Genomic DNA, 27,357 nt, shown 5'->3' on the forward strand with positions numbered 1-27,357 from the left:
AAACCTCCCACCATCTTCGGCATCAAGAGATCCGGCAGTGTTTCTTGTCATCTGGCAGGAATATGCCCATTACAGGAAGAGATGGAAGAGGGGATGAAACTGAGGCCCTGCTCCCGCCATCGGAATCAGCGGCAAACGTCGTAACATTCAGCCCAGACGACCCCGAGGATCCACGGAACTGGCCTCTATCGCGGAAATGGCTGATGGTAGCGGCCATCATCCCTATCGATCTGAGCGTGTCTTGGGGCGCGTCTGGCTTCAGTCCTGCCGCGGGAGACTTCGCCAGAGACGTGGGCGTATCCCCTCTCGTCGCGACGCTGGGTTTAAGTATGTATGTTTTGGGCCTAGCATTTGGGCCCATGACACTGGCACCGCTGTCCGAGTACTACGGTCGCAGACCAGTCTACATTGTGTCCTACGGGATATTCCTGCTGCTGCTACTTGGGACGACGTACGTAGAGAGCCTTGGACCCTTCCTGGTCCTTCGTCTATTCTCGGGCTACTTTTCTTCGACAACGATATCGAACTTTGGGGGTACTATTGCGGATTTATTCCACCATCATGATACTGGCCCGGCAATGAGTTGGTTCCTGTGGGCTGCTACAGGCGGCTCTCCAACAGGATTTGTCCTGTTCAGCTTCATTGCGCACGGCAGGACGTGGCATGATGTCTTCCGCATCATGTTCTTCATCTGCTTCGCCTTCTGGATCATCTTGGTTGGCGCTCTCTATGTACTTGGTGAAACAAGACACAGCGTAATACTGCTACGGAGAGCGAGAACGTTGCGTAATGTAACAGGAGATGAGCAACTCGAGGTTCCAGATGAGATGAAACAACGAGGACCAAAGCAGCTATTCGGTACAACACTCGCGCGACCGTTTCGCTTTCTGGGATCTGAGGCCATTGTTCAGTTCGGTGCCTTGTATAACGGCTTCCTGTACGGGCTATCATTCCTCTTCAACGGGGCATTCCATCTGATCTTCGGCCCCAATGGATATGGCTTCAATACCATCGGCGTCGGCATCTGCTTCCTCGGCATTGTTGTGGGCATCAGTCTCGGGCTCATCACGAACATCTATCAGGAACGACATTATCAGCGACAAGTTGTTCAAGCAGGACACAGGGATGTCCCAGAAGCACGAGTGCATCATGCTAAGCTAGCTGCCGTTGTCCTCCCTGTATCGCTTCTCGCGTTCGCACTGACTGCGACACCGAACATCCATCCTCTCTTCCCAGTCCTTGCTAGCGCCTTTTGGGGCTGGAGTTTCTATACCCTTAGTAAGTCAAGCCCGACACGTAGCATTTTTCCCATACAAATAACTTTGCTAACTCCATCCTAATTTAGTCCTCATGACCTTGACGTACACCGAAGACGCTTACAAGACGTACTCGGCATCTGCCCTTGCCGGCATCGGACTAGTCCGAAACTTGGCTGGAGCTGGTTTCCCGCTCGTTGGCCGACGCCTGTTCTTGAGAACTGGCACGAGAAATGCTAGCCTTGTGCTGATGGCCATAGCTGTCTGCTTAGTACCGATTCCTTTCGTGCTGGAGAAGCGTGGTGTGTCCCTACGGAAGAGAAGCCCGTGGGCAGCAGCGCATGAAGACGAAGACGATAGTGACGCGGAGTAGTAGTTGATTTGTGAGAATTCAGAAAGAAAGAGGAGATTGAACATACTTGAGTCACGTCGTTGGGTTTCATGGTAGCACAGCATACGAGTGCTCTAGACGCGCTATTATCGGGCCTGTTCTCAAAGCACGCATGGAAACTTTGACTACAGCGACGGGTGTGGGATCTGTCCTCTGTCCTGCTGGTAGTGGTGTTGAACTCTTGGAATTAACGTCCTACGCAACATCTATTATACACGGCCAAGAGTATAGTCAAGAATTCAAGGGTATATGCCTCCAAATCACAAGCGCCATATATCACATCTGCCAAAACGCCTTCTCAATGCTTGTCGGTCTTTCTTTCGCGGACATTCTGACGGTAGAACTGAAGAATAGTTGCAGAGATTCCTTTGGATCTTTGTTGAATGAAGGTGCCAGCCCAGTACTTTTTCGTAGCGTAGAATCTGTTCTTGAAGCTCAATTTGAGTCTCTATTGCAATATGAATGGTTCGAGAGGATTGATGGTGATTTGTGTTGTTTTGGTAGCCAAGACGGAGAATGGAGGGCGGAGTCTTTTGTCAGAGCGCGAATTGGATCGCAGTCTTCGCGATCCTTCTTTTCCTTGTTCGACTTGTGTGCCTATTTGCTGACTTTCTTCCAGAGACATCCCGTGCACATTCCTTGACTGCGATTGACCACTTTATGCTCTCTCTGAGTTTCTGGGCACGGGTGTCCTAGCCGTAGCTTCTCGGCTTCGTCGCATATTCGCAGAATCGGACCATTGTCGGGTTGCGGCTGCGGGATCCAGTGATTGCACACGTATAACGTGTATACGATGTAGCACATGTTGAGTGGGTGTGTATGATGATTGGCGAGATCACGTGTCCGTGGTATTTGGTTTTCGACAGTCCCGGTCCAGCTGGGGGCTGCCTGACGCGATAATCCTGTACTTCGGCCGCGTCTGAAGTTTTGTGGGTGTTTGGCGAGGGCGAATCCGACTGATGGAGGAAAGTGTCCGATCCAGTTGTTACAACAACTCGATTGCTCCGTAACGAATGCTACTTCCACCGCTATCTTCCGGGGCAATAGCGTGGGATCGCATTAAAACACAGCAGATGTGCCCAGCCTTGTTTCACTGTTTTGCTATCCTTCGAACAGATCCAAGGACAACCCGACAGCTTTGTTTAGCCTCTATGAGCAGTAATACAGCTCAAGTGTCGTTCGCAAAATGGTATCTGAGGACAGGCAGAGAAACGAATGAAGGGAAAGCGAAGCAGCGGGCAAAAGAATTAAAATGACGAAGCCCAAAATCTAGAAAGTTTATGTCTTCTGGCTTTCAAAAAAAAAAGCAAAAGGCGCTGGAACGCAGTTCCGACGTTGCACAGGCCGCATCCCTACCGCCCAAAAACGCCCACCCTTACGCCGCCCTTCTTTACAACGTCCCTTTACGAGAGGCGTAGGACGCACGAAACCCGTGGCCGCGGCAAGGGTAAGGAAGGGGCAAGTGTTGGCATGCAGATGTCGTGTGTACGTCACCCGGCGTAGTGGTTTCCTCCTGCCTTAGCGGTTGCAACATTGCGGCTCCATCAAGGTGCTTGCTACTTCGTATTTTGTACGTAGACCGTCATCATTGATTTTTGGAGGCGCTGGAGACCTAGTAGATTGGCATGGGAGAAGGCGGGAAGAGGTGGCTTATTAAACGTGGGTGGAAAGGGGGGCGGAACGTCACAGGACTAATATGCGCTAGCGAGTCCCATACTCAGATTGGTTGCGAGTTCCCCGACCCCACGATCCTTTTTCTCCCATCCCGCGCAGCTGGTAATGAATGATGCAGCCCGTATCAAATGGAGATAGTAGGTCATGGGCGATTTTCCCTGCCAGCCGGTATCTAGGAGGGGGCTTACAGTCCTGTTACAGGGACTCAGCGCTGCACTAGAAGGGTATGGGACTTGACGCCGAGCCCATACGACATGCACTAAAAACCTGAAGGGTAGATTTGGGCCTTGAATAGCTCTAAATCCTTACTCTTCAGGCCGACTTCATATAGATCAACGCGAAGGACTTCCGAGCGGATGTGGATACATTGAAATAGCACCAATTCTATGCTCTATCAACCACCCATGCAATCTATTGGTAAAAAGACATGTTCACTCTTACAGGTCAAACCCACCTTCCCCGCCCAGTCCACCCGTGAGCCCCTTCATTCGTCGCCCCAACAGATCATCCTCACTCGCCAAGCTAACCAAGCTCTTCCTGCGCCCCCTGTCACTCTTCCTAGTTCGCCCTCTCCCTCTCGCAGGGCCACTCGAGCTGCCGTTCGCCATATCACTCGGACTCTTTGCCCTCCCCTTGGACAACACCGTCATCTCAAGCGGCCGATCCTCATCCCCTGAACTCGCTGTACCACTCCTCTGATGATGCCGTTTCTTCTGGCCCGAACTGAGCCCAGTGACTGCCTCCGCGAGACCGAGCGTTGCGCCAGAGCCAAAGTAGTCTGACCTGTGGTGCTGGGGCCGGTGGCTGGGCGTATACCCTGGTGTTACAGCGTCTTCAAGGGTCGGGTTTCGTGAATCCCATTCGAAGGCTTCGTTGATCCATTTCGCGCAACGGAAAATGTGCTTCCAGCCTTCTGGGAACACGCCTACGAACTGAAGGAAACCGTGGCTGATGCCAGGGATGAGGTCGACGTTTACCCAGTCCTCTTCTCTAAACTCCCTCCTCGCCCAGTCGAGACCGAGTTCCTTCGCTGTAACCCACTCGGCGCGTTTTGCTTGTCGCAGGCGGCCAGCGAAGATGACCGTGTCGTCGACCAGCGGATCTCGTTCCCCTGTCAACATCCACGTCCGCGGAAACCGGGCAAGTAGGGATTCGGGAGCGAGCAATGGGGACAGGAGGTAGTCAGTGCTAAAGTCCGGTCGGTGATGTGGGCCAACGTAGAGGATGATCATAGCCCGCATCATCTCTGGTGTCAAGATACGGTCGTTAAAGTACGATATCATACTCGACGTTGCGAGACGTGTCTTGATGGCTGTTGCAGGCAAGGACGGACCTGGTGTGGGTGGCATACCGTTGCTGGCGGGTGTCATTTCGCCTGGCGTTTGGACAATATCTCCATTGGTCGCGGAGCGAGGCCTGGATTGGCTGTCCTTACCAGTATGGGCCATGGAAAGCTTTATCATCGTCTGCGGCGAGGCGAGCACACGTTCGCTCGTAGGCAACGATCCACTTGACATTGGTGCTTTGCTTGTTGCTTCATCTTCGTCATCAGAGTTATCTGAGCCATACGGGGTGTTTGGTGCAAGATGTCGGTAGTCATCGCTCTTGTGTCGTAGAATTGGCCTGTTCGTCTTTCGCACTCTCCTGTCACGGATCAGGGCCATCTGCTCGTCCGTCATCCAGTTGCCAATGTTCATATCCAGCGCCGGGTAAATCAAGACTACGCCAATTGGGGGAGGTATCGCGTATTCCCCTTGCCATCTCCGTGTCTCCGTCGAACCGCTCTGCAGGATCATGAGCACCATGCCCACAGCGAGATTTCCTCCTGCCGAGTCGCCCGAAACGACAATTTTTGGCTCCTGCTCTCCTGATAGGCCCATGCATCGACCTCTACTCGCGATGATATTATGGTACACATCATAGCACTCATTCAGCGCATATGGGTAAGGGTGTTCTGGTGCCTTCCTGTAGTCCAGGCTCAGCACCGGGAGGCCAGTCTTCCCCGCCCAGCCCATAAGCTTATCGTCATGGTTCCTCGGATCCATGGCCACGAAGCCTCCACCAGGGATGTCCAGCACAACCTTGTCATGCTTCTTGAGCGCGCTCAGCGGGCCATTGAAGTAAAGCCAGCCGATGACGGGCTCCGTGTACGAACTCTCTTTGGGCCGCGGTATCCTGATTTTGCGAGGCGGGTACCACATCAACCTGGGGCGCATCAGGTTCGTCAGGGCACCCAGATATGGTGTTGTCCCCTTATTCCATGCCACGCGCAGGTGGTCGACAGTAAGCGTCGCCCTGATCTTCCTGACTTTCTCGTCTGCCTGCTCGGCACAGATCAGGTAGTACACACTGAAGACAATGGACAGCAGATCCCTCGGGCCCTTTCTCTTAATCTTCATGGCAGACCAGAAGCCCGCATCCAGCGCCGTGGTGACCCATGTGGCGCGGAAGTAGGAGCGCGAGTAGAGATTCGCGAGCGGCTCGGGACATTCGAGGCCGACGAGCTTGCCGAAGTTGCGGGCGATGTAGAGGTAGAGGAGCGTTATGAGGACGGATTGCCACACGGTGAGCTTTCGGGAGAGGAGGGCGGAGATGCGGCGGACGATTGGTGGGCCGTGGCGGTCGCCTCTAAGCGTGTGTTAGTATGTGCTGTGTATTGCGGAGGATAGTAATGCTTGCCTGTAGAGGTAAAAGGACCAGAAGGACACTACCGCCAGCACCTGTATCTTTCGGAACTGCACCGAGGGCCGGCCTAGGACATGATCTATCATGACGGCAGTCTTTCACTCTTGCCGGTTCGATCGATTTGCTCTGGAGTCATAAAAGGCGTTCAATCTGGGGTGTAAGAAAGGAGAAGCACGTCAGCCATAGTCGGCCATGTTACTCAAAGCCCACTCCAGCCGTGGAGAAGCGTGTCGCATAGGGTCTTGGAATGGCTGCCGTGGCATGTGACAGGTGTTGGTGCGTCTTCATGTGAAGGGCGGCTAGCTATGGATGACATGGGAGCTTCGGCTTTGTTGCTACTCGCGCTTTCCGGCCCCCGACGTCAGCCACATCGGGCGGTGCTTTCATCTCCACCCCCGATCCCCACACATTCTTGTCTACGCTTCCGGCACGCTATTTTTGGCCTGGATGAAAGCGATGGCGCCTTGGCTGTCGGGTGTGAGATGCTAGGGACGCTGACTGTGCGACACCGACTGGTGACACGATGACAAAGGAAGAGTCGAAGCAGAGAGGATCGATGCACTCACTCATCGCGAGCATGGAAGCAAAGTAGATGAATATATTGTACGCTCGTCGCCATGCTATAAACCGTTGGATCCAATCTTATATATCATCCGCTTTCCTTACCCGCTAGAACAAATAAATATATTCCAGTCACTCAGGCACTCTTCGCAGCACCCATCCCCTGGATCCACTCATTCACCTCAAAGCCCACCCGCCTCAAATCTGCATCGACAAACTTGCCCTCCTTCTCCTTGAACACTGTCAAGCACCTCACTGCCTCATCCATATCCGGTTTCGCGCCAGCATATCCCTCCTTCGCGTCATACGTCTTCACGTATATCGTTAGATCGGGACCGACGGTGCCACGCCACAATGTCGCCATCCACTGCCAGTGATCGGTTGCACTGTATGCATCCTGAATGGGGATGCGCGAAGCATATGCCACAGAAGCTTGTAGCTGGAAGGTGGGGAGGATGATGACGGGCTTCGTGGTCGTGGCAGGGTCGGGCGAGTCAGGTGAGTCTGGTGGTGTGGCCGAGTCCTTGCGCTCGCCAGTCTCCTTGTCGAAGCCTTTGTCAGACATGATAGCATCTTCCGACTGCGCAGTGGCCGGTGTGGTGATGTAGTTGATCATCTCCTTGCTCTTGCCATGCCACTCTTTGATCAGGTCGAGGTAGTCTTCAAAGCTAACGTCCTTATTGCTCTCTTCGGGGGCTTTTGGTGGCTCAGCAATGCGAGGACTGTACTCTTTTTGTTTGGTGAGATAATCATAGAGCCATTCCGAGAGTTCCTTGACTGGGGCCAACTCGTCGCCTTCGACGGCGATAATGGCACCGCGGTTCTTGAGAGAAGCTGGATTTTCAAGGCCATGTTCTTTGTACGGTGGTATTATCCGGCCAAGTAGCTTGATCTTGTTAGGGTAGGGAAAGGCGCCGAGAATTTCTTCGACTGTCTTGGGACTCGCACTTTGCGGGGGAGGAGCCAGTTCAATTACCGAGCTCCGTCTGGATTCGCGGGGAGTGCGTGGATGCGGTATGCCGGCACTATTCGGAGGCGAGTACCGCACTTGAATGGGAGGAAGTGAGTCGCGTCGAGCATATTGCGGGTAGTAGGGAACATCAGGTCTACGACCATTACCAGAGGGTGGTGGTCCGTAGTCGAATCGGCGTTTCTTGTTTGGAGTAAGGGGACTATACATCGCTGTGTCGTCACGCATTGCAGAAGTCACCTGGATGTTGCTGAGGTTTGACGGACCGTGGCCGCGTCGGCGGACAGGTGACTCCAGGCTGAGGTTACTCATCACGGGCAAGTAACGTGTCGTGGGGGTAAGACCTTCGGAGATGTTCGGAGGAGGCAACGTAGGAGGCAACGTAGGAGTGCCCAAAGAGTCTAGGAATGGACTGGTAGGAGTCTTGATGCTGCGACCACCGCACCTTGGGCAACGATACTTCTCCACAGTCGTATGCTGGCCTGACGGGTTTAAGGGTGACGATCCTGGTTTGCCCATACGACGAGGTTGGTAGCGGTAGTCGGGATACTGCTCGTGATGTCTGACCTTCTCTTCCTAAGACCTACGTCAGCAGTGTAACAAGGAAGAGTTGATGGACGAGACCCACCTGTGCAAGATCTTGCCAAACCTTCTTCTGCTCTCCAATTTCAGCCTTCCACTGCTCACCGATAATCTTGGAAATTTCAGGATTGTTGAGTCCTGGGTTGCGAGCGATGATAGCCTGCTGGTGGTGCTGACGATAAAGGATAAATGCTACAAAGGGTCAGCAGCCGGACGAAACTCCGCGAACAAAGACTGAACTTCTGTGTTCGGCCAGTCATATTACCCAATTGGGTAACTAGGTTCCGGAGACAAAGGAATATCGGACTCACCATTCCGCGGGCGGGGTATCTTGGGTTCAGGTTGGCAGAGACAGACGTGACCTGCAAAATCAAGAGAGCCAGTTGAAGTTGCACTGGGAGGAGCGTCTATAGGACTGTCATTCTCGACACTGTCCTCTCCATCGACAACTTCCACGACAGATGCAAGTCTCTTCCTGGTGATCCGAGGCGATGTCAGAGCAGGTGACGGGAGCTCCTCCCGCTTGGTGCGCTCTGCTGGGCTTGATACTGATGTAGACCTAGCATCTTGGGTCCTGCCACTCTTTCGCAAGTTACGAGAGGGCCTCGCATCGTCCATTGGCGTCGTTGGAGAATCGTCACCGACCTGCATATTCGATTTGACGTATCTCCTAGGCACGTTGAAGAACGTCGCAACAGGAGTCGGAGGGAGAGGGGGTGAAGACCGAACAATCGGCGGCAACACTCGACTTGCCAGCATTTTGGGAATGGAATGACGAGCCAGCTGATCTAATCAACGTCTTTGGGAGTGGAGTTCATTGTCCCATATGAGGAAGGGAGGCCTCGGACAAACTGCCGGACTTTCTCAGCTTTCTTTGAGAAGAGCATGCAAGAGCGTCCTTGAAGCCAAGCGCTTTGATAAATGAACGCGGGCGAGCCAGTAATTTCAATGTTCCAGACAGATGCGGCCGGTTTCCGCTGGGGTTTCTTTGTTGTGGCCGGGTCCCAAAGCGGCCAAGACAGCGCTCTGAGACATTCCAGCATTCCACCGCCAGCAATGCAAGGAGTTAACAATGCCACGGTCTTTCACAATCACCACAAACCCACTTGGTCTCGGGAACCACGGATTTACAGCTGAACACTGGACATTGTCCCTTGTTTTATGAGGGGCGCAGTTGGCGCAGCTTTGCTGAACGACAGAAGCTTGGTCAAGTGTTAGACAAGGTTTCCGACACGAGCAGCTAATAGCCAGGCGGCAATTTCAGATTGAAACCCTCTCCCTCTTGTCCGTCGAAACTCGCGTTGGTTGCGGAGCCATTCGTTGCTCGCTCGGGATTCACAGTTTGATTGGTGCGGATGAGGTTTGCGGCGTGTCTTCCGATTTGACGATGGGCGGTACCGCTGAGATGTAAGTCGTCCCTGTTACCTGGTGAGACTGAGACAATGCGTTTGTGTTGCGATCAACATACCAAAATAAGTGCAGAGCTGGGTCCAAGCACTTCTCGATGGCGGCTGCTTGCAGATCGGTTACACTGCTACCCCGTTTTGATGATAGACAGGGCTGTTCAACAAATTCGAAGAGGGAGGCTTGTTCGCTACTACCGGATGCATCCGAGATATGTCTGGAGTGTAGTTGTTTGGCCCTGACCTGATCCATAATCAAAGTATTAAGGTCAGGCATGAAAACTTTGCCCTTCGTCCATTGAGTCGCACGTTGAAACAAGACATTGTTCCAATAGGCCCATAAAAAGACCAGGTGGTGCTGCTTCTCCGCAAAATGCTCTTGCGTGGCGTTTTTTCGTGATTGGAAGCGTGGGAGGAAGGTAACATCTAGCATACTAGGGATAACGACCTTGATCGGAACGGTGGCGTGATCTGCAAGAACATCGAGATTCTGGAACAGTGCCGTGAGACTATTCTCAATGGCCCGCATTGCAAATTCCACGTGTAGATCTGGATACTCTAGTAGATCCCACAGGCCGAAGAAGACTGTGAAAACAGTCCGCTGATCGACTCGTCGGAAGCGCTTTGGGATGTAACGACTTCCTTTATCGTATGTGAGAAACTGTCGCACTTGTGTCTTGAAGTCGAATGAGGTCACTATGCCATCGTTGCTATTCCTGCTAGTTGCTTGCGCGGAGACATCCGCGTCAACCATGGACCCAGCCGATGCGGTCTCTGGTAGGGAGCGTGCAAAGTTATCGATGGTATCGCAAGTGAGCTGTCGGGCGTCAAAATTTTGCTTCTGTAGGGACGATGAGTGATTGTTACCTCTTTGCATAATGTTTCAACCCAGACTTCACCTCGATCAGGATCTCGGGTACCGACCCACGACTGAGGTGGTGGAGAAACGCGATAATTGCCAGTGTCAGACCAGTCGTCTCCAAAGACAACAATTCGATGTGCCTTGCCTGGCCAATTTGCCTGTGTGCTGTTGTCAATGTAGGTTGAATACTGCAGCCAAATGAAGTACAAGAAGAGTAGAAAGGTGGCTCCGGCACATGCGTGTAGCCTGGACAAAATCCTCATCGTTGCTTAGCTAGAAGCAACCGTGAAGAATAAGTGCGAGGCTCCAGATCGTTTTGTATGCACCAAGGGGAGACGAAAAGAGGTTGGAGACATGTTTGAGAAGACAGAGATGTAAGGCCCAGCCTGATTTGGGTTAGAGAGCATGACGACGCTGCGAGTACAGGCGCTGCATCGCGTCGCTCACTGTGGCCGTCACCCCGGGAATAGGGTCAAGAGCTGAGTGCTAACACCGAAATTGGATAGCGGTCGCGTGCGCATCTACTCAAGAAATCCTAGGAGTTTTTGAGGATCCCCCCAAGTTTGCATATCGCCTCCCTGCGCAAACATTACACTTCTTCAATCGCTTGATGTTGGCTGCCTCCAGCCATATAAGCACTGGCATGCACAGGCAGTTGACCATGCGTAATAGAACATCTGCGAGGCATGCAAACCACAGATTACCCTCTCAAGACATCTGTGCAGAGTGATGTCGGCATTGACGCAGGAGGTAATACACCTGAATACGTAAGCTTGTGCGTACGTGGCGCAGCAGCTAAAAAACAACCTCACACATCGTCCGCGCGTCCAAGCTGCGGATATCCCACCACTCAAGTTTCACAAGCCTTGCGGTCTCCATCTCCGAGAATCTAGACACAACCCGGACGCACTAGGCTAACCGGCCAGAACTGCTGCATGACACGACTGCCTATGCTGCGTAACTGCAAAGATTCGATTTTCCTCCCTGGGAATCTTGCAGCCACGCGCGTTTCTCTCTCGCTACAACGTAGAGAGATTCGAGTGTCCGTTCAGGTCTCATGTAGATCTGGGTAGCAAAGTATCCGTAATGCGCGTGTGCCGATTCCCAGCCAGAGCCTAAGGCCTTCGAGCCAAAGCAATGCAGCTAAAGCAAAGGTTCTCTCCTCCTGCATCCGCATTCAACTTGATGATCCTCTTGATGCCCATGTCAAGCGCCCGCGGACTGAGAACGTCCTCGTCGTCAGCAAGACTTCCCCTTTCCAGAGGACCCTTCCTGTCTCCTTCAAGCTCCCAGAGCTTCCCACCGGCCTTGACAAAACTCACAAAATGACCACCATCTCGCTCATCAGTCGGATCCGCATGGCTGTCGCCCGCCTGCTCGACCGACTTGTGAGCAAGTTCAAACGGCTCGCTGTTGTACAGCATTTCGGCGCGTTTGGTCATATCCAGCGGTATCGCGAGGCTTCTTATCGCCGCGAGATCGGAATCACGCTTGATGAAGTCGACGGCCGGGCCGTTGATCACACTATGGAGCAACCCGATCGAGCCGCAGGCGTGGCCGATGGTTTGCTTGAACCAGATGACCGGCTCGTCAGGGCCGGAGCCAGTGTAGGGTTCTTTCTCAGCGTCTTCGGCCTTGCGACTTCGATCCCAAGCTGGTGTAAGCGGAATGATGACCAGCAGAGCCAGGGCAGGTCGAGGGATATGTGCGAGTTGTTCTGGTCCATCCAGGGAATAGACGTCGTAGAATTCGAGCTCAGACGAGAGACCCAACTTCGTTGCCAATTGGTTCATTACATCGGGGTTGTTCTCTGCCATTTGCGATGAGTTTCTACTCAAAGACAAGTAGTCCAGGAGGGCCTATGTCCCTTACCAAGCATTACCCATGTCTTCGTTGACATTTTGAGGACGTCAAAAGTCAGAAATGTTGGCAGGAAGGAAAGGGTGTAGAGATTGTAGGATCTGATTGTTAGAGCTATTACAAAACAGGGCGCCTCTGTCCTAAATGCAGTCGCAGGATGAATGGTTCAGATTGACGGTTATATGGTAACACTTGTTGGATGCCTGCTCAGCTGACGCGAGTATTCGTGCCAAGGCTTGGCTTGCTTACAAAGTCAAGTGCACTTATACTCCCTGTGGGCATCGCTCTCGCTGAATTTACTACTCGAATGCTCAGCATCAAGCTCAGCTATCCTTCTGCATGTTCTCCTGAATACTTGCAGCATTTAGTAGAGAGAGTCCTGAATGTCAGCCTTTTTGAATTGTCTGGGCCATGAATGATTGGGCACGAATGAACTCCATCGCAGCTAGAAATTCAACTTTATTGAATGCTATACAACCCGTCCGAGTTGCCGCAGGCTCCAAGACACTTTAAACTACAGCACTCGAGTTTGCGCCATTTTATTATTACTGACAACCTGACCTGGAGCGTCTCCTACTCCATAGCTCCAGCTCCATTCCTATACATGGAAGAGCCCTGGGGTATGTTACTCCGCTAAGAAATGCTTAGAAGATACCGTCTATTTCCAGAAGTCCGTACAAAGAAGAAAATACAAAAATGAAACTACTATACACTGCGAATGCAGTCCTTCCTCCATGAATCTTACATACGAAATGCCACAAGTATGGCTGTCAATGTTGACTTATTGTTCGCTCAATGAAGGCCGGCCACCCCTCATGAAGATCCGCTTTGTGCCACCGATCTTGCCTAGGTCGCCAAAGTCCGGTTTCTTCCCACCTGCTCTGCTGCCTGTCCGGCTGTCTGAGCGGCTCTCACTCCTGCTCTCTACTCTATCCTCGCGCTGAAGCGGCAGATGGTTCGTCGTCATCACATTGCTGGATACTGTTCGTGCTTGTTTCATCATTCCCTCGATCCAATCCAGTTTCTCGCCACTAAGCTCAAGCTTCTTTGATTTGGGTCCAGCGAGTCCGACTTCGTTACCCTGCCAGGAGCGCTGCGACGAGTTTGTCGAGGGTAGAGAAACTTCCTCGGCGATGACTGGTGTGGACGTGAAACTCGGCATTGGCGAAACTTCCTCTTTCGAAATGCCTACCCCTGCCGACTTGACCGGTGTTGTACTCGGGCTTCCTGTATGATGGCCACCGCTGAAGCGTCTGTCCTTTTTACTCATCGAACTATCGGGTCTGGCAGGCGAATCCCCGGAATTCTTGACCTCGAGACCCAGAATCTCGAATTTGCCGTCGCTCACCGTCCGCCGCCCGTGGTGCTCAGCATACTGTCGCAGATACTCGCCCAGATCGGCCCAGCCACCACCAACTCGAACCATGACGCGCTCGCCATTCTCGCCCACGCGCCGTATGAACAGCTTGATAGGATGCTCCTTGCCCGGCTGCGTAAGATGATACAATTTGATGTCATTGTCACCTCTTAAAGCTGTCGCAGACCGGCGACCTGAGACAGCATTCGGCGAATCGTACTCACTTTTCGCAGGCGATAGGGTTAGTTCGGGCGATTTCATGCCATTAACTGAGTGGGTAGCACGAAGATATCCCCTACTACTTTTGGTCGTAAGACTCCGCGCTGACTTGACTTCGGGAGCGTCCGCGCCAGGACCTGAGGTGAGGCGGATGTGAGCCGGGATAGTCGTCAGAATATCTGAAATCTTGCGCTCGAGATCTTCGGCGCTGTTGGTAGGCTTTTGGGCGAAGCGTGTCGGGGGCCATGGAGGGTTCACCGCGCCCTCATCAACCGTCGCCTTTGCGGGTCGACGTTTCGACATTGCGGCGTTCAGTTCGGGACGAGGGGCTCTCAACGCACGGTTGGTTGCATTCCGCACTGAGGGCGAATCATCGATAAAGCCAGGCGAGCTGGATCCAAAAGACATCTCAGACGACAGTGAGCCCACACTACCTCTTCGTGAGCGTGGTGTCTGGGGTGGTTCCAGGCTTGCGCTATCTTGTTCGTCAGTGGGTTCGTCAGAGGTGATAACGACCGAGTATTCAGCAGGCGCAAGCGGCCTTGGACCAGCTTGTGTAATGCCAGTGGAGCCATTCTCGGTCATATCATCATCATCTAAGATCTTCTCGGATGCTGGCTGGACGGAGACGATCTCTTCTGGACTGCCGTCTAGCTCGTGGTGGACGATGGTATCGCCCTCGTCAAACTCTGACTCGACGTCAAAAGCAGAATCTTCTTCTACAGTTTCAGAATTTTGTACAAACACACCCTCTACCGGACGTGTACCCTCGACAAATCTTGCGGGAGCTTCCATTGTAGGGGTAGCGGCCGGTAATGGCTTGGTCTGGGTAGTAATGACGTGTTCATAGCTTGGTATATCCAGGATATCTTTGGATGTATCCACTGATTTCGCTCCCTGTTCTGGGTCTTTTAATGCTGGTGGATCGAAGGGTATGGCAGATGCTTCCACTGGAGCGGAGCTTAGGGCCGACAGTAGTTCAGCGTTCCTTGGCCCGACGAGCTTATGCTGCGGATACTTTATGTTGTCTTTGACGCCATGCTCTGGAGTTGTTTCGTTTGAAGACACGTCGTCCCCGGAGCCCGAAAGGCTGCTTGAAACATCTAGAACGTCGGTCTTGGAGGCAGCGTCAGACCGCGGAGTGGCAACAATGAAATCGCTCTCCTTCGGCCCTGGGACGTAATCCGTGCCAGTTAGTCCATCTGTAACAGCTGCTCGCGTAGGTTCTATCTTAGTATCTACTCCTTTGATGTTCGCGACCGGGTCTGAGATGATGCTTGTGATAGACGGCTGCTGTTGACGTGGGGTAGCGTAATCTTCGGAATGTGGTTCCAGCTGTCCGGTAACATGCTCGCCCCGGACGTCAGGACTCTTGTCCTCCTTTCTTCGCACTTCGAGATCAATGACCCTTCTCCTCGACTCGTGCACCCAGCGTCCATAATCCGCTTCTATACCCTCGAAGATGTCTATCCAGTTCTCAGGCAGACAGTCCTCGCGTCCTTCTAGCGTATCTAGCATTGTATCTAGTCGCCTACCTAGATCGCTAACTTTGTCTTGGAGTACGCCTGAGATGGTGTCCACGGCCTCCTTCCACTGCGCAAAGGCCAAGTCTGAAGTATCGGCGGGCTGCTCGATTGCGTCCCAACCCAATCGCATGGCCTTTTGCGCCATCTCAAGCTCACTAAGATATTTCGGGGCTTCGCGGAGGATCGAGACGCGTGCGGTCCACGTGAGCAAGCGATCTTTGAGCTGGGCGTGGTGCGGTAGTGCAGAGAGCAGCGTCTGGGTGATGAGGAAAGAGAAGTCGTCCATGATTTTGTAGTTTTGCTGGGCCGCTTCGAAGCTGGCAGACGTCCGTCTCGACTTGCCTGCCGGGTGCATGTCCAGCACATGCTCCTTCAGCTCTTCGACATCCAGCTTCAGCATCTCCTCTTCGATATCATCCAACCGGCAATCGTGCTGTTCCACTTCGTTCGACAGCAGCGAGCCCCAGTATTCCAGTGGTCGCAAGGACTTGGTAACGTCGGCACTGGGGACATGTTCTCTTATGCGGAGCTCCAAACTCCTTCTCCGCTGTTCTCGAACGTCTACACTGGGCTGCTCAAAGCTGCCCGACCAGCCCCACTGCTCGATCTCAGTGCACCAGCTCTTCAGGCGCTGTGCAGCCTTGGCCACGCGCATACCCAGGTCTCTCTCCGCTGCAGTAAGTGCGTCGATGCATGAGAGAATTTTGTACTCGTCTTGTGACGTGTCGAATGGCATCGGTTTCTGGGTGAAGGCGCGGAGTGTGGTGTCTGGTGATAGGTCGCGAAGGCGGCTCTCTTCCGAGCCGCCGTATGCTCGTCCTCTGCGGCCTCCAGGCGACATGGTGGGCGATGGAGCTCGACGAGGCGTCAAAGACGGCATCAAACGGAAGGGAGACGAAAAAGCGTCCATGGTGATAGTGTTCCGCGGGACAGAGTGGCTGCGCGGAGAGCATGTAGAGGGAAGGCACCAAGGAGCTCGGCTCGGATTAAGGAAGCCGCGATGGCAATGGCAATGGGGATGCTGCTGTTGCTGTTGCTGTGGATGTTAGTGATTAGTATCGTCTTTGTTGACCTGCCGGTCTGTGATGCAGTGCTCCGCTGCCTGCAGCTTGATGTTTACTGACTGACGCAGCCTTTCGCCGAACACCCAGTTGCTGTCTTGCATGGATCGACCCGCTGCTAGGCCGAAACGCGTAAGGGTCGCGATCTGCCGCCACAGCGCCACGAGCTTGGACATGATGAAGGAGCCCAGGTATTGCTACATACCATCGCTCCAAGGCGTCACCGTGACTTCAAGCTTCTATCAACAAGATGAGACCGCTTGGGGCTCTTCAAGCGTGGGGGTTGCTTTCCTCTTCCCTACCTCGGTCATCTTATCTGCCGATCACATCCCCGCACTCAACCTCACCCACAATGTCGTGCTTTCTCGAGAAACCATTGAACCATTGGGTAGTGTCCGGATGGATAAGGCGTTATCTGACCTAAGTACCGAGTTACCTCGTTCCCTGCTCTTCCGATTCCCGTGCTTCCGGATGTTGCGATCCTAGGCAGAACTGCGTAAGCACGAGGTTTAGAGGCAATTTGCTAACGCACTCGGGAAGGTCACAAAGAAAGATGCGCGGGGAAGAGGGTCAATATACTTGGCGAGGCATAATGACGCCGGCCTGCAGTATTGTGGAAGAACGAGGTAACTCGGTACACTACTATAATACCTTAGAGGCCTCCAGGCTACTATAAAAACCTACTTATCTACCACTGTAAATACCTTGAAACCCGTCTGTTGACGTGTTATCGTTTTGCCGGTCGCCATGAAAGCAACATTTTTACTCCTCGCTGCAATTGGCGCGCAAGCTTGCCAGCGAGATAGGGCATCCAGGAGCCATTCGCAGCCCTTTGTGAAGCGGCAGACTAGCAATGCAACTTTCCCCCCCGTACTAGATGCCAACGAGCAGATATTGATCGACTCGTTCGATAATACATCCATCTCAACGTGGTCGTACTATTACAGTATGTGGAAGGCTGCGTTGAGTCAGATGTGGTACTGACATCCTATAATAGCTCATGGAGACCATATTGCTGGCCGCAATAAGACAATCGCGCAATGGACGGCTGACAAATGGACCGAGTATGGCTTCACTTCGAGACTAGACGAATACTGTAAGCATCTTTCGATAGGATTTATAGTAGCTCATGTACTTACATGACTAGATGTGTTCCTCAACTACCCAGTCTCCAACTCGCTAGTCCTCACATATCCAAATGGCAGCACATACAAACCGACTCTCAGAGAGGCTGTACTTGCGGAAGATGACACAACCAGCTATCCTAACAGTATCCCATCCTTCCATGGCTATTCCTTCACCGGCAACGCATCTGCAGAATACGTCTATGTCGGTAGAGGTCAACAAGTCGACTTTGCTCGCTTAGTTGCCCTCGGCGTCAAGCTTGAAGGAAAGATCGCCCTAGCAAAATACGGTGGTCCATTTCGAGGTCTAAAAGTCAAGAATGCACAGGACTATGGGATGATTGGCGCAGTCATCTTCACGGACCCTGGCGATGATGGGAATGTGACCGAGGTAAAGGGATTCGCAGCGTATCCTAATGGGCCTGCGAGGAACCCTTCAACTATACAAAGGGGTAGCGTTGAGTTCCTCAGCGTGTATCCTGGCGACCCCACAACGCCAGGCTATGCTTCGAAGCCCGACTCTCCGCGTGCGGACCATGGCAAGGTCACCCCTAAAATTCCGTCTCTTCCAATATCTTGGGCTGAGGCACAGCCCCTGCTGCAGGCTTTGAATGGACATGGACCGAGTAATGCCAGTGTCAACAGGACGGGTTGGACCGGTGCTATCTCAGGGGTAACCTACAGCGCAGGACCGAGCTCAAACGCAACGCTGTTCTTGAGCAATGTAATGAATGACACCTATAGCACTATATGGGATGCTATTGGCGTCATCAACGGGACGAGCCAGGATGAGGTGGTTATTGTTGGTAATCATCGCGATGCGTGGATTATCGGAGGCGCTGCGGACCCAAACTCTGGCTCTGCTGTGCTTATCGAACTAGCAAAGGCCTTCAGCAAGCTCGCAGAGACGGGCTGGAAGCCTGTACGTACGATTGTCCTTGCTAGTTGGGATGCAGAAGAGTACGGGTTGGTCGGAAGCACCGAATGGGTGGAAGAACACATCCCCTGGCTGAAAAACGCCGCTGTATCCTATCTCAACATCGATGTCGCTGTTTCTGGACCCATTCCCGCCATATCAGCAACCCCAGACTTGCATGCTATTAGCACTGCCCTCCTGAAGAAGATTGTCTACCCCTACCGCAACAGCACTACCTCGACTCTGTACGATGTATGGGAACACGAAGACGGCAAAGTTGGCGTCTTGGGCAGTGGCAGCGATTACACTGCTTTCCTGCACCGTGGCATTGCCTCCATCGACGTAGGGGCTGAAGGCGGTCCAAACGACGCTGTGTACCCGTATCATTCCAATTACGATTCGTACCACTGGATGGCCACATACGGAGATAAAGGCTTTTTGACCCACAAGGCTATAGGCCAGTACTTTACACTCCTGTTGTATCACTTTGTCAACGACGCGACCGTACCTCTGGAGCCGGCAGGCTACGTCCCCGAGCTCCACAAGTACCTCACCGCACTCAACGCTACCGTTTCCGCATCCAACTACACGATTGACCTCTCGCCCCTCACGAAGGCCATCTCCACTTTTGACTCGTTTGTGCACGATTTCGAGGCCCTGCGCTCCCAGGCCCTGAAATCCAACGACACTGCCCTTCTCACCGTGCAGAACCACAAAGCCCGCGACTTCTCTCGTGGCTTTGCCTCGCAGGGTGGGCTTCCCACGCGAGAGTTCTTCCAGCATACCATCTTTGCGCCCGGGCGGGACACTGGATATGCGCCTGTGACGTTTCCGGGTGTCACGGAGAGCATCACGTTTGACAAGAACGCCACGTTGGCGCAGGAATGGGTGGGCAAGACGGCGAAGGCGATTCTAGTGGCAGCGAGTATATTGAAGACGTAATGTCCAAGTAATGTTGAGGAGGTAAGAAGGCGTTGGTTACAGCCAAGAGGTCTTCGGGGTATTAATAGTAGTCAGAAAGAAGGCACTTATCGTAGCTACAAGGAATTCGCGATATTAAAAGTACCAAGTTACAAGGTAGTTACAGCAGCCTGGAAATCTTCAGAACACTACAGTATGTACACTGAACACCACCTAAGAGAAGCCAAGCTGCTATAGTAGTAGACATTAAGACTATCTTACGACAAATTCCAAGGAAGTCAAAGGTTGAGATATACGATCAGAGCATTGATAGCCTCTCTAGTAATAGCAAACCGGGAAAAGCTGTGGGATTTCAACATTGAACAAGCGAAATAAGGACACGGACGCTGGCGACGTTCGGAAGCTTGTCAAGATATTCAAGAGCTTCTAGAACTAGAAGACAGGGTCTGCTCAAGGGCTACAGCGCTGCGCTGCGCGTGGTCTTGAGTGTCCCGTGTGGAGGAGCCGGCCCGACGGGTTGTGGCAGGAAGGGCGCTGGCTATGCGTGAATCCTACACGGAAGAAGTGGAGGGATCAGCCGCGCTTCCGAGACAGTTTTCATTAACAGATTCACGGCTGTTTCGCTTGCCTTCTCTTATGCGTACCCTGGTTCATACTAGTTGTAGGTAGATTTAACAGCGAAAGCAGGTTGAAAGTCTTTACGACCCTTCTCAGTATTCGTATACAGGACCCTACACTTTCATGTACATACGGAATTATTCCGCATTTCTTGAGTAGCGTAAAAAACATGTCGTCCCAAGTGGTACAAGATGATGCGCATGGGCCTCTTACCAAAACCTTCACCCACACAACCACCACCCCCATTCCACGACAACTAAAAAGGCAAAAAGAATCGTACTGATCAGCCCGACGTGGGGCTCGAACCCACAACCTTGAGATTAAGAGTCTCACGCGCTACCGATTGTGCCAGCCGGGCTTTGGTTGATCAACTGGTGATTTGATGGAGTATGGGAGAATTATAGCGCTTATATTGTAAAGACATGTTGAGGCAGCATGCTGTATGGCAGAGTATAGAGGGCGTGTAGAGGAGCGGCGGGTATGAGTTTGGGACGGTGTGTCATTGGGGTTGGAAGACAGGTTAGAGTGGGGCCGAGAACAGATTTTTTCGCCGGAATGGGAGATGGAAATTTGACTCCGACATTCAACATCCAACATCCCAACACCCCTCACGTCACACAGAATTAGTTATGTTTAGAATACTACAATCATGAATAGTCATGAATAGAGTCGTGCGCTAGATTATCATTATCATTATCATTATCCTTCCTCGCTCTAGACCCTAGAGTAAAGCAGAATTTCAGCATGTAATGATACTATGGTCATGTGCAAGCGTCTCTCATAAAACCATAATATCCTCGCCTTTCGCCGGGCCAACCCAATTATAATACTGCTTACTATGTTACCTCAGAGGCCTCCTGGCTACTCTATACGTTTCTTTTGTTACTCCCATTACTCCTATAAAGGCCTCCAGGCTGCTATAACACCTTCTTATTCAATATTTGCGAATGCCTTCTCGCTACTGTACTTACTACTACTATCAACACGGTGAAGACCTCTCGGTGACTACGAACGCTTTCTTACCGTCTTATCAGTAACGCATTATGTGTTTCATATCCACAGCCCGAACAGGTAAGTCAAACTCCATCACATGTATGCATAACTGAACCAATAACACCCCAACACCGTGGATGTCTCGCCCGTCGTCCCGCAATTACCTATGAATCATGCCGGGCACCAGGCGCAAGAAAACTGAACACGACTTTATGCACATCAGACCTGCGTAAAAAACATTGTTCCAGAGATATGCGGGTGATCTGTGACGCCAAGAGTATGGAGTGCAGCTTTCGCACATGGACGTACGTACGATACGTCAACTGCTACACAAGCTAACGTGGGGCCGCATAATCGGCCTGGCCTGGTCTGGCACCCAACAAACGCAGGGCAAGTCTGACTTGACGTTGCTTACGACTACTACTGCTCAGGCCTCCGCACATGACAGATGGTAATAGCCGTCGACGTACAGTTGCGGCGCAGCAGGGAGGATTCCGATCGGGTGTAAGGAAGGCAGTTGTTGGTCGGGGTGTTTGTCCATTATGCAAGACATGGCTGTTGGGCGCTGTGGAGAAGACGACGATTGGCGGGCAAGAGGCCCGCGAGCGTGTGGCTGCATTGACTGCTTGATGACTTGTGATTTGGGTTGTGCTGAGGGGGTGAGAGATTACCAGTTGGAGCAAGGGTGGATTGCATCGCAGTGGAGGCCTCGATCGTCCGCAAGGTGACGCGATGTCTCCTGCGGTGGTGGAGCGCGAATGAGGCGGATCGGAACGGAACGTCAGGCAAGTCGCCATCCATCGTTTGCTATGGGTTGCCCTACGAGTGCAGCCCTGGGTGACGGCTTGGGGTCTATGCTTTACATGTGGGTCGCATCGAAGGTCGGGCTGCTGCTGAGACCGGTGGAAGTGGAGCACAACTCACATGCTCATGTTTCTACGACAAGATACGTGGATGTGAGCGTCATCAGAATTCTCACGCAGTCCTGCTACCTTCCTAAAGAGCCCACGCGCTGCCGATGTATAATGCCGATTGGCTCTGCCGCCTCATAGGGACGATGCCGAGCGACGGCGAATGTGAAGATAGTCGGACTTGTGGGGACCGCTGGAAGAGATACTCATCGGAGGAGCGTAACCGACACGCGTCTAACTAAAAGTATCTTGCGCTGCTTGGCTGGGGTTCCCTGGTCTCACACCGAAAAATTGCGATTGGCTGAGGGGGGAAATACTGCGGAAAAAGCGTTCGAAAAGCTGTGTCACCGAATGATGCACAGGACCCACTTGCCCCCACGTAGGGCTGAGTAGCTTCAAGCACACGTTCTCTGGCAATTATTTTCAACTCGAAAACTGCAAATATACTTGGAGCCATGTAGACTCTAGGGAATGAACGCATCCGCAGTGCACGTAAGGTTCGCTAATGAACTGAACTCTAGCTACTGTCGCGAATACGAGCTGATTCTAGACCAAACGTCATCTTCCAACCCATCTGCGAACTAGTGATTCGACGCACGTCTGCTGCAAGGGCCCTGCAATCGGACTCGTTTGCCCACCCAAGAGAAATAATCCTTCATCAGCAGCTCGCTAGCTGATGCGATAGCAGACATTTCCAGATGCAACCCATCCAACAGCATTTTCTCCTTTACTTTCGGAAATAGTTGTTCCGCGCGAAAATCCCCTTATCCAACACAAATGTAGTAATTGCACCGATAAGGATTACCGAGGAACGAACCCATGATTCATGCGAGTGATCAGCATCGCTGACCGTTCCATCCCCGGCGGCGACCTTACTCAGAGGGGACTTGGGGGCTTTTTTTCCGACGCGACGTTGACGGGCCTTCATCCCAGGTGCGTGGTAGCGGGGATGTATCGCTACAAACAAAGACATTATGCAATGGCGCCTTGTTGAAGCTACTTGGAACCATAAGTTGTCAGAATAAGCGCGAGTGTGGTGCGTCGTGGAGACCGTTGGAAAAGTGGGACAGGGCCCTAGCTGATGGCCGGAGTTCGGCGCGACAAAGGTCTTTTCCAAAATTCTGGATTGATTGCGCAATTTTGAAATGATGAGGTAGGGAACAGGTACTAGCATGGGAGAGCATCGGTTACAAACTTGCGATGGCATTGTTGACAAGTCGTTTAAGATTGCAAGGCATTTCGCCACCTAAAGTTTAAGCCTCGGCAAAATGGTCAAGGGAACATGCAAGGTCGTTGATGTTGTGGACAATTGAGGGTGTCTTGTCTCATTCTCAGGCGTCCTATGCATGCAGCAATCGGTGCAATATTTCGTTCGCTGGCAGCCGGGCCGCCTAGGTCACTTGCAGTGCATGAGTGACATGCAGTCTTCGAGTCGGGTGTTACTATACCTAATACCACCTACATGGCTCAGAGCGAAGGAAGTCTACGGTGCAATGGGAAGTACGCCCGTCTGCACGTCTGGACCAAGATAGGTCTTGCTTGAGATAGTGCAGTTACTGTGTATGGGAGTTGAGAGTCGATGCCCAGGTGGCAGGGCTAGAAGCATCGAAATGGCGCGTTGCGAGTGTCGTGTAGCGACGTTGCTGCAGTGAAGGCCATTAAGCTGCAACGTCGATGTCAGGAAGCGTTACAGTTGTATAGCACGGTACCTGCTTGAGGACACTTGGCAGATTGCTGGAGTGTGGAGATTTGGAATCCTGAGATGCGCATTTCGATCCTAATTCGGTTTGAAACCATGCGGGTGCGCATCCTTCCTGCCACAGCGGGGGCGCCACATCAGCGGCCAGAGATTTGGTTTGAACGTTTCAAAGCTTTTGTCATTGTCGTGTCTCGCTTCAGGAAGTCGTGCCATATACTACAATGCTGAAAGCAGGCGTAAGATACCACCCTTGTCGTTGTCCATATAAAACTTTAAAATACTACTAATACAAGTGATGAAGGTGAAAAATAACAGGGTACGCCGTAATGATTCCCAAAAAACCCTAAACACGCTGGGACAACTCTAGACTCTTTCGACTTTAAGTTTCGAATAGTGAGCAAACGCGGGACCATCCTGGTAGATCCAGTAGGTGATATTCGAAGATTGCTGCTCGCAGCGGTTTGAAGTGAATTTGCTGTCAGAATTTCGGCAACCCTTGGAGGAAGCGCTGGTTCACCAGCCAAACATTTATTTTTCCGTTCGCGAATCCTTAATTTTCCGGTTCCCCAATCCAATATCCAAGTTTATACGCCAGAGACTCCCATGTTGCCCGCCGTAGCGGACTAAACTCCTATTCACGGACCCCGATTACGAATGTTGCGAGAGTAAAGGTGCCAAAGCCATTGGTCCAGAAACTGAAACCCTGTTTTACGCCAAATTGTAACCAATATAGTTCCATGTCGAAGCCATTTTTAAACCCCTGAATAGAACTGTTGCATGCCATTGTGATTATACGCCATGGGTGGTGCTCCCTCCTCTTGAACCCGATCCAGGTGTCCAGGTTCTGGGTACCATTGCGCGCTCATTGATCGCCCTGGCATAGACATGGGCGGCCCGCCCGGTACTGGCTCATAAGAGTTCCATGAGGGCGGATAGTACGGCTGATTCGGTACGATTGGCGCTGAAAGAGGAGCAGCGGTCGACGCTCCTAACGTGGTGGCGTGTACTGTTGCCGGATTCGTGTCTATGCTCGCAGGGTACGGGTACGGAGACGTTCGTCGAGGAAACTCATGTTGAATGCCAAGTCCGTGACCCGGATACTGCTGTGATGCGCCCTCGATGTTCCCGTAGGACATGGATCGCGTAGGCGGCTGAAAAGGCGGTTGTTGGCCCCAGTGACCGTCTTGGTGGCCGTATGACATTGTTGAACTCGTGCTCATTGCGGCCGGCGTGTGCCCCCCTGACACGTTGGATTCACTGCCGTATGCAGAGTTTGCTGTTGGAGGGGAGTGTCGCCAGTAGCCGGGGTTTGACACGGGACTCTCGGTGACCGAAGATGAGGGTAGGAAATTGTTTGTCGGTGGCCATTGCGTTTCTATGGAGTGAGGGTAGGGATACGAAGGCTGTTGTGCAGGCACTGCGAAAATTAGCGCATGGATCTTAACTAAACACTGGCTGACCTACTTCTGCTCGAGGGGGGGACTTGGTGAGGGTCGATTTCTGGCACTCCTTGGAACCCATAAGTGGGGGGTTGCGTCGCAGATGAGGTGCCAGCAAATGGCGTGCGGAATTCGCCCGTGTTGTCACCTGAAGACGATGGGAGGCGTCGCGGTGAAGCTGTACCTGGCGTCACTGGATGTCCAGGGCTGGTGTCTTTCGATGCGACAGCCTGCGAGCCCTGAGGCTCGGTATGCTCAACAGGGAAAAAGTTGCATTCCTTCTTTAACCGAATGCAATTGGCACAGCGACTTTGCGGATCATCGGGAGCTAGAAGACATCGTATCTTCCTTCGTCGGCAGTGTCCTGGGGAGCAGACGTCAGTGACTTTGTAGGCGAAGCTGTTCTTGTACTCGCTTACCACATGCCACTGAGGTTCGGTGATATCCCAACTTATTACGGGCCTTATTACTCGTGGGCGACAGCTCGCCAGAGGCCCCGAGGTTTAAGCTGCGCATATGTGGTGTTGATGTGGATCGTCGAAGTTCCCCGGGGACTTTGCTCTTGGAAGAACGTCTCTTCTTACTCGACTGCTGCTGAGGCTGCATAGTGGACTCTTGACCAGCCATGGTGGAATTGAATTCAAGGCGATCGGTGGGGCTTGGAGTAGTGATAGTGTCTGCGACGGGAGCACCGACCCCTACGCTATGGCTTGGAGGATTGAAGGTCATGGCGTTGCGAACGGGCTGTAACACCAACGTGTGTTCTAGTCTAGATGCCGTCTTCTTCGCACGTCGTTCCGTACCTACAGCCATGGGCGGCGCAATGGTGTGGCAAAACCCGAATATCAAGGCACGAAACCCGATAGCGCATTGAAGGATACTAGAGAGATGAGCATCAATGTTTAAAGTTGGGGAAGGCCCCACCACGTGCCACTGCGCCAACAGGCCTAAACGGTGTACGTACCTAAATTGTCAGGTAGGGCGACTCTTCAAACGTTGGAGCCGGCACTATCAGATCTTGTCCGTGAATGGGAGTAGTGGCGGGGACAGTTGCAGATTGGACCATGCCATGGGACTTAATGCTCGAGCGGGCGCTGACGGGGGAGACCAAGGAGACAGCGATGTTCCCAGGACCAGTGAAGGAAATAAACCAAGTAGGGGGAGAATGGTATGTTTAGGAGAGTGACAGCTATGTTAGCTAGTCGTTACCATGGCCGTACATTAGCGGGGCGTATTCGCAATCAGCGGCATAACATAACAGGCGCCAAAAGCAAAGCCTGCATATGACGAAAAGAAGTAGGGACTAGATATGGAATTTGGGAACGCGCTGCATGGTTGAAGCAGTGGGTGAATTAAAAGTGGCGAGGCCCTTGACGCTACTACACAACGGGTCTGTTACGTTGGGTGCGCCAATCCGCCAAAGAATTTCACAGGGTTCAATAATGCTCCTTCCAAAGAGGCACAAGATCGTCTTTCAGAAGCCAAGCGGCCAGGTTGCTGTTGGTTGGCGCGCCCAGGCCGAGTGATGTGCGGACGAGGGTTCGCTCAGACCAACCGAGTCCGAGCGTCATTACTCCGTGGGCCGGACGCTTGTTTGGGACTCATGGCCTGTCAATCGGTCGACGGTGTGATGCGATGACAGACGAGCGGTAGCCGCCGTACCGTCAGTGGCGGCGCGGTCCACTCAAAGAGCTGAGGCTTTGTGGTTGTGACCCCCGTAGCCATCAATAGCCATCAAAGAAAGTCACCTCGTATATCAAGTCCTGACCTCAAGCCTCAAGGTAATGCAAGGGGCCTGTTGCTGGACAAGGAGGCACGCCGCAGGACACGACCGAGGCAAAAAGTTAATTTGGGATGGCTCTGTGCGTGAACGATGGTAGTTGGGGGCAGGGATGCAGTTCAACAGACTTGGGATCTGAGATGGCCAGGACGGCGAAGAGGGCCTTGATGGAGGCAAGGGCCGAAATGCCCGAGCTAGAAAGCTGACGCACACTGGACACACTACACTGTCGATGTGGGCTTTGCAAAAGCGACGGGCGTTTCTTTGTTGGCTTGTGTCTGGTGGTGGTGGTGGTGGTGGCAGCGACGCCCACAGCGATAAAGCTCGCTCATGCTTGTGCTCCGGCAATAGCAGCAGTTGAGGATGACACAGGACAACGGCGAAGTGAATGAACTGCTGGCGTCGGCATCATGTCCTGCGACAAATTTGGCTGGGCGAAGCGAGTCCTTCTCCACACTGTTCATCTCGCTAGCAGGGCCCTTGAGCAGTCTCGACTAATCTCCACTCGCGTCATCGTGATTGAGGACAATTAGCGGTTTTTCACAATTA

General features: G+C 52.6%; 11 protein-coding genes and 1 non-coding gene across 12 annotated transcripts; 2 read left to right on the forward strand and 10 right to left on the reverse strand.

The window, feature by feature from the left end:
• Window positions 1-62: 62 nt before the first annotated feature.
• Window positions 63-1,629, forward strand: K460DRAFT_274908 (MFS general substrate transporter; the record flags this gene model as incomplete). The annotated part of the gene is made up of 2 exons (XM_040927996.1): window positions 63-1,278; window positions 1,346-1,629. The coding sequence occupies 2 exons, from the start codon at window positions 63-65 to the stop codon at window positions 1,627-1,629; spliced, it is 1,500 nt and encodes a 499-aa protein (XP_040794700.1).
• Window positions 1,630-2,244: 615 nt separating this feature from the next.
• K460DRAFT_273650 (uncharacterized protein) lies at window positions 2,245-2,451 on the reverse strand (the record flags this gene model as incomplete). Its single annotated transcript, XM_040927898.1, has 1 exon — window positions 2,245-2,451. The coding sequence occupies one exon, from the start codon at window positions 2,449-2,451 to the stop codon at window positions 2,245-2,247; it is 207 nt and encodes a 68-aa protein (XP_040794701.1).
• A 1,186-nt stretch (window positions 2,452-3,637) lies between these two features.
• K460DRAFT_362906 (alpha/beta-hydrolase) lies at window positions 3,638-6,263 on the reverse strand. The gene is made up of 2 exons (XM_040932724.1): window positions 6,001-6,263; window positions 3,638-5,949 (listed from the first exon to the last, which is right to left on the reverse strand). The coding sequence occupies exons 1-2, from the start codon at window positions 6,090-6,092 to the stop codon at window positions 3,759-3,761; spliced, it is 2,283 nt and encodes a 760-aa protein (XP_040794702.1). The 5' UTR covers window positions 6,093-6,263; the 3' UTR covers window positions 3,638-3,758.
• A 440-nt stretch (window positions 6,264-6,703) lies between these two features.
• K460DRAFT_271563 (uncharacterized protein) lies at window positions 6,704-8,770 on the reverse strand (the record flags this gene model as incomplete). The annotated part of the gene is made up of 3 exons (XM_040927736.1): window positions 6,704-8,113; window positions 8,166-8,311; window positions 8,431-8,770. 3 exons carry the CDS (start codon window positions 8,768-8,770, stop codon window positions 6,704-6,706), a joined length of 1,896 nt encoding a protein of 631 aa, XP_040794703.1.
• A 589-nt stretch (window positions 8,771-9,359) lies between these two features.
• On the reverse strand, window positions 9,360-10,647 carry K460DRAFT_269588 (uncharacterized protein; the record flags this gene model as incomplete). Its single annotated transcript, XM_040927584.1, has 3 exons — window positions 9,360-9,537; window positions 9,588-10,339; window positions 10,390-10,647. The coding sequence occupies 3 exons, from the start codon at window positions 10,645-10,647 to the stop codon at window positions 9,360-9,362; spliced, it is 1,188 nt and encodes a 395-aa protein (XP_040794704.1).
• A 543-nt stretch (window positions 10,648-11,190) lies between these two features.
• Window positions 11,191-12,421, reverse strand: K460DRAFT_362907 (ubiquitin carboxyl-terminal hydrolase-like protein isozyme L3). Its single transcript, XM_040932725.1, has 2 exons — window positions 12,257-12,421; window positions 11,191-12,194 (listed from the first exon to the last, which is right to left on the reverse strand). The coding sequence occupies exons 1-2, from the start codon at window positions 12,282-12,284 to the stop codon at window positions 11,500-11,502; spliced, it is 723 nt and encodes a 240-aa protein (XP_040794705.1). The 5' UTR covers window positions 12,285-12,421; the 3' UTR covers window positions 11,191-11,499.
• Window positions 12,422-12,648: 227 nt separating this feature from the next.
• K460DRAFT_362908 (uncharacterized protein) lies at window positions 12,649-16,607 on the reverse strand. Its single transcript, XM_040932726.1, has one exon. It carries the CDS (start codon window positions 16,254-16,256, stop codon window positions 13,026-13,028), a length of 3,231 nt encoding a protein of 1,076 aa, XP_040794706.1. The 5' UTR covers window positions 16,257-16,607; the 3' UTR covers window positions 12,649-13,025.
• A 348-nt stretch (window positions 16,608-16,955) lies between these two features.
• K460DRAFT_383370 (N-acetylated-alpha-linked acidic dipeptidase-like protein 2) lies at window positions 16,956-19,849 on the forward strand. The gene is made up of 3 exons (XM_040935446.1): window positions 16,956-17,353; window positions 17,405-17,503; window positions 17,555-19,849. Exons 1-3 carry the CDS (start codon window positions 17,155-17,157, stop codon window positions 19,387-19,389), a joined length of 2,133 nt encoding a protein of 710 aa, XP_040794707.1. The 5' UTR covers window positions 16,956-17,154; the 3' UTR covers window positions 19,390-19,849.
• Window positions 19,850-20,271: 422 nt separating this feature from the next.
• Window positions 20,272-20,344, reverse strand: K460DRAFT_t8. The gene has a single exon. It is a non-coding gene; the product is annotated as a tRNA-Lys (tRNA).
• Window positions 20,345-21,222: 878 nt separating this feature from the next.
• On the reverse strand, window positions 21,223-22,106 carry K460DRAFT_47589 (uncharacterized protein). Its single transcript, XM_040938444.1, has one exon. It carries the CDS (start codon window positions 21,774-21,776, stop codon window positions 21,315-21,317), a length of 462 nt encoding a protein of 153 aa, XP_040794708.1. The 5' UTR covers window positions 21,777-22,106; the 3' UTR covers window positions 21,223-21,314.
• Window positions 22,107-22,525: 419 nt separating this feature from the next.
• On the reverse strand, window positions 22,526-23,339 carry K460DRAFT_47609 (uncharacterized protein). The gene has a single exon (XM_040938445.1). The coding sequence runs from the start codon at window positions 23,095-23,097 to the stop codon at window positions 22,618-22,620; it is 480 nt and encodes a 159-aa protein (XP_040794709.1). The 5' UTR covers window positions 23,098-23,339; the 3' UTR covers window positions 22,526-22,617.
• A 1,002-nt stretch (window positions 23,340-24,341) lies between these two features.
• K460DRAFT_271568 (uncharacterized protein) lies at window positions 24,342-25,841 on the reverse strand (the record flags this gene model as incomplete). The annotated part of the gene is made up of 3 exons (XM_040927737.1): window positions 24,342-25,006; window positions 25,054-25,392; window positions 25,448-25,841. The coding sequence occupies 3 exons, from the start codon at window positions 25,839-25,841 to the stop codon at window positions 24,342-24,344; spliced, it is 1,398 nt and encodes a 465-aa protein (XP_040794710.1).
• Window positions 25,842-27,357: the final 1,516 nt, after the last annotated feature.

This window comes from Cucurbitaria berberidis (assembly GCF_010015615.1).
Source record: "Cucurbitaria berberidis CBS 394.84 unplaced genomic scaffold K460scaffold_1, whole genome shotgun sequence".
NCBI classification, from domain to species: domain Eukaryota; kingdom Fungi; phylum Ascomycota; class Dothideomycetes; order Pleosporales; family Cucurbitariaceae; genus Cucurbitaria; species Cucurbitaria berberidis.

Bases quoted from the DNA above. Each gene is read 5' to 3' on its own strand.
- K460DRAFT_362906 (XM_040932724.1), bottom strand. From the start codon at position 6,092: ATGATAGATCATGTCCTAGGCCGGCCCTCGGTGCAGTTCCGAAAGATA. The intron at 5,950-6,000 runs GCAAGCATTACT...ACACACGCTTAG, and splicing joins TGGTCCTTTTACCTCTACAG to AGGCGACCGCCACGGCCCAC.
- K460DRAFT_362907 (XM_040932725.1), bottom strand. From the start codon at position 12,284: ATGTCAACGAAGACATGGGTAATGCTTG. The intron at 12,195-12,256 runs GTAAGGGACATA...CGCAAATGGCAG, and splicing joins GAAGACATGGGTAATGCTTG to AGAACAACCCCGATGTAATG.
- K460DRAFT_362908 (XM_040932726.1), bottom strand. From the start codon at position 16,256: ATGGACGCTTTTTCGTCTCCCTTCCGTTTGATGCCGTCTTTGACGCCT.
- K460DRAFT_383370 (XM_040935446.1), top strand. From the start codon at position 17,155: ATGAAAGCAACATTTTTACTCCTCGCTGCAATTGGCGCGCAAGCTTGC. The intron at 17,354-17,404 runs GTATGTGGAAGG...ATCCTATAATAG, and splicing joins AACGTGGTCGTACTATTACA to CTCATGGAGACCATATTGCT. The intron at 17,504-17,554 runs GTAAGCATCTTT...TTACATGACTAG, and splicing joins TTCGAGACTAGACGAATACT to ATGTGTTCCTCAACTACCCA.
- K460DRAFT_47589 (XM_040938444.1), bottom strand. From the start codon at position 21,776: ATGGCGACTTGCCTGACGTTCCGTTCCGATCCGCCTCATTCGCGCTCC.
- K460DRAFT_47609 (XM_040938445.1), bottom strand. From the start codon at position 23,097: ATGCCATCGCAAGTTTGTAACCGATGCTCTCCCATGCTAGTACCTGTT.